The sequence below is a fragment of the Pan troglodytes genome, chromosome 10 (assembly GCF_028858775.2).
Source record: "Pan troglodytes isolate AG18354 chromosome 10, NHGRI_mPanTro3-v2.0_pri, whole genome shotgun sequence".
In the NCBI taxonomy this organism is placed as follows: Eukaryota; Metazoa; Chordata; class Mammalia; order Primates; family Hominidae; genus Pan; species Pan troglodytes.
The window spans coordinates 105,477,054-105,490,315 of NC_072408.2; the positions used below are offsets into that span (position 1 = coordinate 105,477,054).

Here is a 13,262-nt window from a genome sequence, read left to right on the forward strand (position 1 = left end):
GCTCATTACCCTAAGTAAATGGATATGTAGATTGTATCCAACTCTCTGCTGCTGCAGCAAAGCTGGGTTGAACTTCTATGTGAGTAAGAATTTCTTGGGTATTTGTAGCTAGGAGCAAAATTAGTAATTATTTATTTATTTTTGTTTTTTTTTAAAGAGACAGAGTGTCACCCTGTTGCCCAGGCTGAGTGCAGTGGCCATATCATAGCTCACTGCAGCCTCAAACTTTTAGGCTCAAGTGATCCTCCCACCTTAGCCTCCTGAGGAGCTGGGTGCACACGCCACCATGCCTGGCTAATTATTTATTTATGAAACAGGGTCTTGCTTTGTCACCCAGGCTGGAGTGCAGTGGCACAATCTTGGCTCCCTGCAACCTCTGCCTTCTGGGCTCAAGTGATCTTCCCACCTCAGCCTCCGGAGTAGCTGGGACCACAGGTGCATGCTGACACACCCAGCTAATTTTTGTATTTTTTGTAGAGTTGGGGTTTTGTCATGTTACCCAGGTTGGTCTCGAACTCCTGAGCTCAAGCAATTCACCCACCTTGGCCTCCCAAAGTGCTGGAATTGCAGGTGTAAGCCACCATGCTTGGTGTGTTTTTAAACATTTTTTTGTAGACAGGTTTTTGCTATCTTGTCCAGGCTGGTCTCAAACTCCTGGGCTCAAGTGATGCTCCCACCTTGGCCTCCCAAAGTGCTGGGGTTACAGATGTAAGCCACCATGTCCAGCCAAAATTACTAAATGATAGGATATACAAATATCAAATTTGATTCCCCTCCAGTCTGTACATTTCCCCCATATGAGTATGGGGACTCCGATAATTTTACTTGTGCAGTGACGGTTGGTATGATCCAGCTTTCCAGCTTTGTAATTTTTGCCAGGCAAACTTCTATAAAGTTGTATCTTTTACTTTGCATTTCTCTGGTAACTCAAGTTTGAACATTTCTTCATAAGCTTGTTGTTAGCCTTTTGGGTTTCTTTTTTTATGGATTTTGTTTATATTATTTGTCTATTTTCCATTGGGGTTTCCAATTTTTTTTTCTTTTTGCTTTTTAGGAGTTTCTTATATATTCTAGACATTACACTTTGTTGGTTTTAGACTTTTATTTTATTTTATTTTTTTTTTTTGAGATGGAGTTTCGCTCTTGTTGCCCAGGCTGGAGTGCCATGGCGCAATCTTGGCTCACCACAATCTCTTGCTTCCCAGGTTCAAGCGATTGTCCTGCCTCAGCCTCCTGAGTAGCTGGGATTACAGGCACCCACCACCACGCTTGGCTAATTTTGTATTTTTAGTAGAGACGGGGTTTCTCCATGTTGGTTAGGCTGGTTTCGAACTCCTGACCTCAGGTGATCCCCCTGCCTCGCCTCCCAAAGTGCTGGGATTACAGGCGTGAGCCACTGTGCTTAGCTGGTTTTAGACTTTTAAATACCTTATTTTAATTTGCCATCTGATTAATTTTTTTCCTGGGTGTTCTCAGTAGATGAGAACTCTGATGTAGTCAAACTAATCAGTTTTTTTTTTGTCTTCTAACTTGTGTTTCCTGAGTTTTGTTCAAGTAGTCCTATTACAGTCTTATTATTCATATTTAGTTCTTTATTCTCTGGAGTCTGCCTTTGTATGTCCACTAATTCAAGAATAGGTGCTTTCCCAAAGATAAATTTTAATCTCTGGAGTTCACTTCCGTTCTCAAATACAGGAACATTGGATTTTTGACACTTAATTGTATTGCAAAACCTTTTCTTTTAAAAGTACAGATAATATAAGAGATCTAAATTTGATTAAAATTGTGGTTCCTATGGAAATGTTTTCTTTGGGTGGTGATTGGCATAAATTAAAGAATATTAAGTTGTTAACTTTTAGCTGGGTGTGGTGGCTCATGCCTGTAATCCCAGCACTTTGGGAGGCCGAGGTGGACAGATCATTTGAGGTCAGGAGTTTGAGACCAGCCTGGCCAACATGGTGAAACCCCGTCTCTACTAAAAATACAAAAATTTGCTGGGCGTGGTGGCGCATGCCTGTAATCCCAGCTACCCAGGTGGCTGAGGCATAAGAATCGCTTGAACATGGGAGGCAGAGGTTGCAGTGAGCCAAGATTGCACCACTGCTCTCCATCCTGGGTGACAGAGTGAGATGCCGTCTCAAAAAAAAAAAAAAAAAAAAAAAAAATATATATATATATATATATATATATAGTTTTTAACTATTTATGTCTATACAGTTTTATGTAACCCAGTTGTCTTTTGAAATTTCAATGCTTTAATTTTTTCTTATTTGTAGGGAAATAGTAAAGAATTGACGTATCTTTAAATACAGTAGTGACATTTTACATTACTGTATTCGTATGTTGGTTTTTAATCATGGATGCTTTCTTCATAGGCTGTGTTCCTATTTGTTTCTGTCCTTTCCAAGATTTCTTTGTGTTATTAGATTATTAATTGCTACCAGGATAAGCCTCCTGTGAAAATAGTGTGGAGTTTTCCCTGAATAAAGGCAACTTTTCTCTGAATTAGTTTCTCTGAGTGAATTGTAAATGCAGCCTCCTCATGCAAAGCTAAATTGCTCCCTCTTGTGCCCATAGTCAAGATGTTTAGATTCTTTCTGAAATGTGGAATTAATGGTTCAGTTTTTAACTAAATGTTATATTGTGATGGTTAGAGATTTACATATCAGATGGTCATTTGGTCTGTTTGCCTTTTTAAAGCTGGTAGTGTTTTCTCTTTTCTTGCATGTATTTAAATGCCCTAAATTTTTAGTTATAAATTTAGGGGAAAAGGCCTTTGACCCTAGGTAATAGGTACGTAAATTAAAATATGAAAGAATTTACTAGGTAGCTATATCAGGATGCTTTCTTTACCTTTAATCTTGGGATGCTTTTTACAAATTTTATTTTATTTTATTTTATTTTGAGACAGAGCCCCATTCTGATGCCCAGGCTGGGGTGCAATGATCTCAGCTCACTGCAACCTCTGCCTCTTGACAGTCCCCCTGCCTCAGCCTCCCAAGTAGCTGGGACTACAGGTGTGTGCCACCACACCCGGCTAATTTTTGTATTTTTAGTAGAGATGGGGTTTCACCATGTTGGCCAGGTTGGTTTCGAACACCTGACCCAAGTGATCCCCTCGCCTCGGCCTCCCAAAGTTCTGGGATTACAGGTGTGAGCTGCTGTGCCTGGCCGATTTTTACAAATTTTAGGTAGTACAAATTTAAAAAAATGGAAACTTAAGGCAACAGATAGTTTATTTGTCTGTTTTTGTTTGTTTGTTTAAATATTTTAAAAGTATTTTCATTTAAAAAGAAATAAAAGTTCTCCTTACTTGTTCCTTTTTGCTTTCTCCTAAATTCTTAATCTTTTTATTTTTATTTTTGAGGCAGAGTCTCACTTTGTCACCTAGGCTGGAGTGCAGTGGCATGATCCCGGCTCACTGCAGCCTCAACTTTCCAGGCTCAGGTCATCCTCCCACCTCAGCCTCCTGAGTAGCTGGGCCACAGGCGCACAGCACGTTGCCTGGCCAAATTTTTTTTTTTTTTTTTTGAGACAGAGTCTCACTCTGTCGCCCAGGTTGGAGTGCAGTGGCGCGGTCTCGGTTCACTGCAAGCTCCGCCTCCCGCGTTCACGCCATTCTCCTGCCCCAGCCTCCCGAGTAGCTGGGATTACAGGCACCTGCCACCACACCCAGCTAATTTTTTGTATTTTTAGTAGAAACGGGGTTTCACCGTGTTAGCCAGGATGGTTTCGATCTCCTGACCTCGTGATCCGCCCACCTCGGCCTCCCAAAGTGCTGGGATTACAGGCATGAGCCACCGCGCCCGGCCTTGCCTGGCTAATTTTTTGTATTTTTTTAGGGACGTGGTTTCACCATGTTGCTCAGGCTGGTCTCAAAATCCTGGGCTCAAGCAGTCTGTCTACCTTGGCCTCCCAAAGTGCTGGGAGCCACCGTGCCAGGCTCTAAATTCTAAATCTTATCCTAGAGATAATCTTGGTTAACAATTCAGAGTAAATTTTTCCAAACTTTATTCTCTGCATTTATAAATATATACACATACAGAACACAGCTTTAAGTTTAAGTGAAGTCTCAAGGACTTGCTGTTTCATAACTGCAAACTTACACTGAAGGAGGCCCGAGGGGACCTCAGGAAACTTTAGGAGTAAGCAGTAGGGCTTGTCTACCTTCTTCTAAGACATTGACACTGATAATCAAACCAGGCTTCACAGCCCTGTCTCTACCTCAGTTACTGTAGAGTTCTCTGTCTCCAGTTGTTTGTTATATTTTAGACTTTCATGCAGTCACTATTCAGTACATTGCCAAATTCTGATCTAGGTCTTCTTCTGTCATTCCTATGTGTTTCTGCCATACCCTGTAGAACTCCTCTGTGAGCAGGAAACTCTCTTGTATCATCAACTTCTTAGAATATTCGCCGTCTTGCCTTATCTGAAACTGGGCAGTTTCCTGAGTTTACTACCTTCTCCATAACCTTCTTAAGTGACATGGCAACTTTTTTCCTTTATATCCCACATACTTTAGCACCAGGAAATGGGTGGGCATTGTTCTTGCTCTCTGTTGTCTCATCCAGACCATTAATACTCCCTTCTCCAGCTGAATGCTTTGAGGTTCATGTCTCTAACCTTTCCTATTGATGTAATCACCGTCTCATTCATTGAGATTGGAGTTCGTAGATTATAACCTTCCTCTTATGCTCTTTGTCTGTTAGCACTCTTAGTGATTTTGATACCTGTGTGGATGAGTCATCCAAAACCTTAACCTCTTACCTCCTTAACCTCTTTGTCTCCTGTGAACATTTCTTAACTCTTCCCTGATTACAGGCTAGACCCTGATCTTTGTCATTACTAGAACTACAGCACTTTTGAAATCTTGATGTTGAGCATTCTCTTCTACTCTTTACCCACCTCCACCCATTTTATTCAAGTTTAATGCTATAGACTTACCAAGACTTCTCATCCATTGATTCCAGAATATCCTCTCTATTCATACTATCAGTCCTCTCCTAGACTTCAGCCATCATTGTCCATCATTTTATTGTCCATCATTCAGTTGCTTCTTAGCACATACTCTTGACTCTTTAGTCCTCTCCTTATCTGGAGTGAAAACCGATTTTTTTCTCTATGCTGGGAAGTGGAATAGGTATTTGCTCCTCAAGGCTTCATCCGGACCATTGCTTACTTCCTCTTTTCTGGGACTGATCCTTTCCTTGACCTTGTGCAGGTTCAAAGACTCCACGTCACTTCAAGTTATAAAAAGTCTAATTTTCATAATTAATATGTCAAGTCCTATTCAGTACTCCAAACTTCATTTACATATAAGGTTCAGTTGGGCCTGCCTGAAACTTTGGACGCCTGCAATGGGATAGTAGGTTAAGGTGGGTTGTTTCCAGCTTTTTCCTGTTGCAAACAATGCTGCAGTGAATATTCTTGTGGATGCAGAATAGTGTAGAAGTTGAACATTGATGCTTTAAGTTTGAATCTCAACTCTACTTCATTAGCTGTGTAACTTTTGGCAAATTACTCAACTTTTCTATTCTTCAGTTTCCTCATTTTCAAAATGAAGATAATAGTGTCTGCTTGATAGTGTGCTATAGGATTAAATGAATGAACATACAGAGAACTCTTAGAATAGTGCCCAATAAATATCTGATGTAAATAGATCTTTGTGCATATATACAAGTATCTCTTTTGGGTGGTTAGGTTTTTAAAGTAGTGATTTATATTTGTATTTAATTATTTGTGAATACCAGTAAATAAATTGCCCTTTGGTGTAATTTAATTCATTTATCTTTGAGTCTGTTTTTTGCTTTTTTTGGTATGTTTAAGATCACATAAATCTTTATGATTGATGCTACTGGAATGATCTAATGCTACTGTTTACCATATTTTACACATAGGGACCCCTCTTTTTTATATATGTATATTTATGTGGAGGTGATTAAGTATAGTCTATGAAGACTTAAGATTTTGGCTCCTGACAATATGTAAATAAAAATACATATTTCAAGATGTTTTATGGCTCAATTAACAATGATGATGATAACAGTAATAATAATCATGGCCATTCATAGTGTTTACTAGTTTGAAGCTTAATATTGGTAAGTTGCTCTCAGATCCATAACACTAATAACCTGTTTTAATCCTTTATACTTAACATAGCAATTTCACATATTTTATATCATTAATTTTTCACAGCAACTCTGAAATAGGTGGGCTAGACAGCCTTATTTCAATATAATCAATGAGACTGAGGTTAAATGATTTGATAAAGATTGCTTAGCTAGTAAGCAGTAGAGCCAGACTTGAATCTAACTTCCTATTTTAAGTCTGTATAAGAAAACCCTAATGGGTGAGTTATATGTTCCAGGACATCAGTAGTTCTCAACGAGGGGTGATTTCACACCCCCCCAGGTGACATTTGACAATGTTTGGAGACATTTTTGTTTGTCAGTACTGGTGAAGGGGAATCCTATTGGCATCTAGTGGATAGAGACCAAAAAGGCTGTTAAACATCCTATAATGCATAGGACAGTCCCTTACAACAAAGAATTGCCATCCCAAAAAGTCAGAAGTACAAGGTTTAGAAACTGTGCTGTGCAGTGATCACTGACAACACAGGACAAAGATCATAAAACTTTACTTGGTAAGATTTTCCCGATAAGCCACAGATTTACTTCAAACTTCAGTTTCTTCACATCTTCAACTTGTCTTAGATTCAGGATATAAAGCCTACCAGTATCTTGCACGTAAAATTTCTACTCTAAATCAAGAGAAGTTGAAGATGTGATGGGATTGTAAATTGGAGTAAATCTGATGCTTAACAGTAAAACCATTTAAAGGAGTACTCCTGTTGAAAGGCCTTAAGTTCATTATTCTTTCCCTCACTAGGTTGTTTCCCAGGGGGAGTGCATTGGGTTTCAGTTGGGAAACAAGACAAATCTGGGCTTCTGATGAAACTGCAGAATCTTTGCACACGGTTGGATCAGGATGAGAGTTTTTCCCAGAGGCTTCCACTTAATATTGAAGAGGCTAAAGACCGTCTCCGCATTCTCATGCTTCGCAAACACCCAAGGTACCGATGGTCAAATTTAGTTGGTGTGTCAGGTCCCATGTCCCAATAAGATGTAACTACTGACCTCTTGAGAACATCATGCCTTTTTCCTGCTGTTCTATAGAGAGGATAAGAGAGAACCATTGCGGCCGGGTGCAGTGGCTCACGCCTGTAATCCCAGCACTTTGGGAGGCCGAGGCTGTTGGATTACCTGAGGTCAGGAGTTCAAGACCAGCCTGACTAACATGGTGAAACCCCATCTCTACTAAACATACAAAATTAGCCAGCTGTTGATGGCTCATGCCTGTAATCCCAGCTGCTCAGGAGGCTGAGGCAGGAGAATCGCTTGAACCCGGGAGGTGGAGGTTGCAGTGAGCCGAGATCGTGCCATTGCACTTTAGCCTGGGCAATAAGAGTGAAACTCCATCAGAAAAAAAAAAAAAAAAAAAAAAAGAGAAAGAAAGAAAGAACCATTGCTTTCCTGCTTTTCTCTCTTGTATTTAAAACGAAAAAAAAAAAAGTGGCTGCCACTCGGCCTAAAATTGCTTTTTCTCTTTGCATCCTACCTACCACATCATCTCATATGTACCATTGTAGGCTTTCAGGAAATGTCTTAAGTAGGTGAGTTGGTGAGTGGTCTTTGCTAGAAAGTGCAAACTTCTTACTTTGAATCCGTTATTTCTAATGGGTTAACATAGAACAAGAGAGAATAAATGCAGGCAACTGATAAATATCAGGAAGGGGCCAGGCACAGTGGCTCATGCCTGTAGTCCCAGCACTTTGGGAGGCCATGGTGGATAGTTTGCTTGAGTCCAGGAGTTCGAGACCAGCATGGGCAACATGATGAAACCCTGTCTTTCTAAAAAATACAAAAATTAATCTGGTGTGGTGGTACACACCTGTGGTCCCAGCTACTCAGGAGGCTAAGGTGGGAGGATCACTTGAGCCTATGAGATTGAGGCTGCAGTGAACCCAGATTGTGCCACTGTATTCCAGCTTGGGTGGCAGAGGAAGACCCTGTTTCAATTAAAAAAAAAAGTCAGGAAGGATTTTTAATGGGGCTCTTCTGTTTGATTGTCTTAGTTTCTAGAAATATACATGTAACTCTTCTACTTCCATGTACTTCAGGAGTGAGTTTGTTTTGTTTGTTCAACAGTTAATTAATTCAGCAAATACTTACCATTATAATTATGTGCAAGGCACTGTTACCAAGTGTTTCACAGTTTTCATTAGCCAAAAGGGAGACAGCAGTTTAGTTGCTGCTTGTCTTAAGAGTATAACCTTGGATTCAGTCAACAATTTGATTTCTGTCATCTTAACAGCCTCTCTTTCATTTGTTCATTTAACCAACATTGAGTGTTGTGCCAGGTTCTGGGCCAAGTGCTGCAAGTACAAAGATAAATAAAGCATTCCTTGGGAATGTTATAGTATACTGAGTGAGAGTTAGGTAGTGGCTCTGCACTTTTTAAAAATGCCCTAATGCACCCAAGGATGCAGTATACTTTCATATGTAGCAGTTGCTGAGTATGGCAGTGATTCTCAAATTGGTAAGGGTATTAATATCAGAATATAGGGTGAGAAGAGTATTTTTGGGAAAAGCCTACTAGGTGATTCTGTTGCATATTCATTATATTTTTATGGTGCAATCTCTGCTCACTGAAGCTCCACTTCCTGGGTTCAAGTGATTCTCCTGCCTCAGCCTCCCAGTAGCTGGGACTACAGGCTCTCCACTACACGCCGGGCTAATTTTTTGTATTTTTAGTAGAGATGAGGTTTCACCGTGTTAGCCAGGATGGTCTTGATCTCCTGACCTCGTGATCTGCCCACCTCGGCCTCCCAAAGTGCTGGGATTACAGGCGTGAGCCACTGCGCCCGGCCCCTCCTTCTCTTGATATTGATCTGTGTAGAGGAAATAGGATTGAGATCACTAACCCTTCCCTCTTTAATTGCTCAGTAACTTTTCCCTAGTTCTACTTTTCCTTTTTTGCAAAATTAAAATTGACTTCTGTTGAGTAAAATAATGTAGCCACTTTCAGATGTGTCAGACTAGCTTACAAAGCCAGGCATATTTTTTAAATCTCTCAGTCTCATTTGGTTTATGCTTTTGTAATTTTTCAACCTATATATGTGCCTAGAGTATTTCTTTATTTTTATTTTTATTTTTATTTTTTTAGATGGAGTTTCGCTCTTGTTGCCCAGGCTGGAGTGCAATGTGCGATATCGGTTCACTGCAACCTCTGCCTCCCGGGTTCAAGCGATTCTCTGCCTCAGCCTCTTGAGTAGCTGGGATTACAGGCTTGTGCCACCTCGCCTGGCTAATATTATACTAGAGACGGGGTTTCTCCATGTTGGTCAGGCTGGTCTCAAACTCCCGACCTCAGGTGATCCGCCTGCCCTGGCCTCCCAAAGTGCTGGGATTACAGGCCTAGAGTATTTTTTTTTTTGTAATGTACAGCCATAGTGTGTCATTCAGACAAAAATGTTATTGTATAATTATGCTATCAGGTTTTAGTTATATTTTTTCCCCTCATCTGTTCTAGTGAGTTTAGAAAAGTTTTTGGAGAGAACAATTGGGAATTGGCATAGAGGTTCTTGGTTACTATGAATAAACAAATTGATTAAAAAAAACCACTTGTATACCAAATGAAAGGTAATATTCTTTTAGATTACAACATATGAAATTGCTAGTTTTATAGGTAAAAAATGGTCACATATCATCATTATTGTATGATTCATTCTAATGCTAACCTGAGCTCAGTTCTAGTTTGGTTTTGGTGCTTAAAGACTGAGTTGGAAAATCCCATTACTTGGATAGTAATGGTCGCTTTTTTTTTTTTTTTTTTTTGGCACTCAGTAAGTGATGGCTGAACCTTTTATGGTAGGATCTGTAATTTTAATATGTTCTGATTTAGGGTTTGAGGAGAAGGCAGTCTCTAATTTTTTTTTTCCTTATTTGAATCAGCATATTGAGAAGAGTATAGCAAAGAAGAAGAATCATTTTCCTAGATCTAGCCATCTATTTGTTTAAAAAAAAATTTAATTTGGTAGATTTTAAAAGACACTGGTGGGATTATCTTTTTAAAAGGAAGCTTAAGATAAGTGTCATTAGTGATTAATATATTTTTTTTAAATTAGGTCTCTCTTGATCTTGGATGATGTTTGGGACTCTTGGGTGTTGAAAGCTTTTGACAATCAGTGTCAGATTCTTCTTACAACCAGAGACAAGAGTGTTACAGATTCAGTAATGGGTAAGGATTATTCGTTTACTTTTTAGTACCTTTATATTTAATTTAATTACATTTAAATATGTGACATACCAAATTACTTACTTTGTCTTGTGATTTTTGTTTGCAGGTCCTAAATATGTAGTCCCTGTGGAGAGTTCCTTAGGAAAGGAAAAAGGACTTGAAATTTTATCCCTTTTTGTTAATATGAAGAAGGCAGATTTGCCAGAACAAGCTCATAGTATTATAAAAGAATGTAAAGGTATGGTTATTTATTTGTTTATGAGGAGATTATAGGGAGTTATATAATTTCCCTTTTGTAAATTGAGCTAATGAATATGGTAATTTAGCACATGAACATCCAAAAACTTTTCTGGGAGATTTAGTATTTTAGGTTCTCTGATATCTTAAATGGATACATGATATTATGGTATTTATTTATTCATTAAAATAATATTTACCATCTACCCACAGTGTGTTAGAGACCACATTAGTGAGAGAAGTGAGACACAGATGTGACCTCTGCTGTCAGAGTTAAAAATAGAGTGAGAATCAGATTTAAAACTTGTTTTTGCTTGGGATTTTATAAAAATAGTGTTCTAATTTGGTAAGTAAAAACTGGTGTCTTAATTTGCATTTTTTGTTAGTGAAGTTAAACTTTTTACTTGTTTATTGAATATGTTTTAAGAAGTTATCCTTGACTTTAAGAAATTATCCTTGACTCACTTTTCTTTTTTGATATAAGTATTTTTAATTTATTTCTAAATACTAAAAAAATAGAAACTATTAGCTCTTTGTCATATTTTTACAAGTATTATTTCCCAGTAAAACAATTTTTTAACTTAAAATTTATATATAGACTCTCGCTGTGTTGCCCAGGCTGGTCTTGAACTACTTGCCTCAAATGATCCTCCTGCCTTAGCCTCCCAAAGCACTGGGACTACAGGCATGAGTCACCATGTCCAGCCTGTTTCCCAGTTTTTTGTGTACCTTTTATTTGTTGTATTCTTTTGACATATAGAAGCTTAAAATTTTAAACAGTCAAATCTATCAACTCTTAAAATTATTTCTTTCATTATTGTTATGCTTGGAAATACCTTATTTTTCTTCTTTTTCTTTTTTTTCTCTTTTGAGACAAGTCTCACTCTGTCGTCCAGGCTGGAGTGCAGTGGCGTGATCTCGGCTCACTGCAACTTCTGCCTCCCAGGTTCAAGCAGTTCTTCTGCCTCAGCCTCTCGAGTATCTGGGACTACAGGCATGTTCCACCATGCCTGGCTAATTTTTGTATTTTCAGTAGAGACGGGGTTTCGCCATGTTGATCAGGCTGGTCTCGAACTCCTGACCTCAGGTGATTGCCCGCCTCAGCCTCCCAAAGTGCTGGGATTATAGGCATGAGCTACCATACCTGGCCACCTTATTTTTCATTCTGCCATCAAATAGACACACAGTTTTGTTTGTTTATTTATTTATTTATTTTATTTATTTATTTTTTGAGACTGAGTCTCACTCTGTCGCCCAGGCTGGAGTGCAGTGGTGCGACCTCTGCTCACTGCAACCTCTGCTGCCCAGGTTCAAGTGATCCTCCTGCCTCAGCCCCCTAGTAGCTGGGATTACAGGTGCGTGCTACCTCGCCCAGCTAATTTTTGTAGTTTTAGTAGAGATGGGGTTTCATCATCTTGGCCAGGGTAGTCTTGAACTCCTGACCTCGTGATCCACCTGCCTCGGCCACCCAAAGTGCTGGGATTACAGGCGTGAGCCACCACACGTGGCCAGTTTTGTTAATTTTTAAAGAAATCTTACACTTAGAAAAAATGCTTGATTTGTAGTTATTACAAAGGGTGATGCATGTCCATTTTGAAAATGTGTGAAACTAAAACAAAAATAGAAATTATCCATAACCTGATAATTATTAGCATCATGAGAGTATTGCCTCCAGTCTTTTAGAACAAAGATTTAAAAAATTGAGATTATGTATATGTGGTTTTGGATTTTGCCCTTTTTTTTTAAAGAGCCAGGGTCTTGCTCTGTCACCCAGGCTGGAGTGCAGTAAGATCACAGCTCACTGCAGGCTTGAATGTCTTGGCTTAAGCAATCCTCCTGCCCCAGCCTCCTGAATAGCTGGGACTGCAGATACCCACCACCACACCTGGGTAATTTTTAAATTTTTTTGTAGGGACAGGGTCTCACTATGTTGCCCAGGCAGGTCTCAAACTTCTGCCCTCAAGCAATCCTCCCACCTCAGCCTCCCGAAGTGCTAGGACTACAGACACATGTCGCCACACCCAGCTGGATCTTACCCTTTTTCTATATCTTGAGCATTTTCCCATGTTGTTAAATATTTTTTTGAAAAAAATTTACCAGTGGCATAATATTGATATATCTTAATTTATTCAACCACTTCTGTATTATTGGACATTGTTTACGTTGTTTAAGATTTTTTCACTATTCTAAGTGTGCTGTGATGAATATCCTTAAACTTAATCATTCTTTTCTTTTTCTTTAAGACAGAGTCTCACACTGTTCCTCAGGCTAGGATGCAGTGGTGCTGTCATGGCTCACCGTAGCCTCAACCTCCTGGGCTGAAGCAATCCTCCCACCTCAGCCTCCTAAGTAGCCGGCACTATAGGCACACACCACCACACCTGGCTGATTTTTCTAATTTTTATTTTTAGTAGAGACAAGGTCTCATTATATTGCTCAGACTGGCGCATATATATATATATATATATATATTTTTTTTTTTTTGTAATGACATCTTAGCCAGATTTGATCTATGTTATTTTGACTTAATAAAGATAATCAGGAACTTATTGAATGAAATCTTTCTTATTTCTAATTTTTTTTGGAATAAATATCTAGAAGTGAAGTCAAGAGTGATAAATACTTAAGGCTTTTGATAACATGCAGCAGAAATTGTTTCTTAGTAATGTAAGTAAGTAAGTCGATTCTTATTAGTGACAAAATAGGATGGTATTAGCATAGTGACT

At 39.0% G+C, this 13,262-nt stretch overlaps 1 protein-coding gene across 9 annotated transcripts in view; it reads left to right on the forward strand.

The window, feature by feature from the left end:
• APAF1 (apoptotic peptidase activating factor 1) overlaps positions 1–13,262 on the forward strand; it is an 89,515-nt gene that overhangs the window by 6,355 nt on the left and 69,898 nt on the right. For 7 of the 9 annotated variants that reach the window (XR_010148413.1, XR_010148414.1, XM_003313880.6 and 4 more), the window contains exons 5-7: positions 6,889–7,072; positions 10,187–10,299; positions 10,406–10,537. Coding sequence is in view for 7 of the 9 variants with exons in the window: in XM_003313880.6 (XP_003313928.4) it covers positions 6,889–7,072; positions 10,187–10,299; positions 10,406–10,537 (429 nt within the window). In the remaining 2 variants the exon portion in view is untranslated. Of the gene's footprint in view, positions 1–6,888; positions 7,073–10,186; positions 10,300–10,405; positions 10,538–12,779; positions 12,975–13,262 lie in introns of those variants that run through there. The other 2 variants (XM_063786993.1, XM_054663444.2) reach the window with 2 other exon arrangements.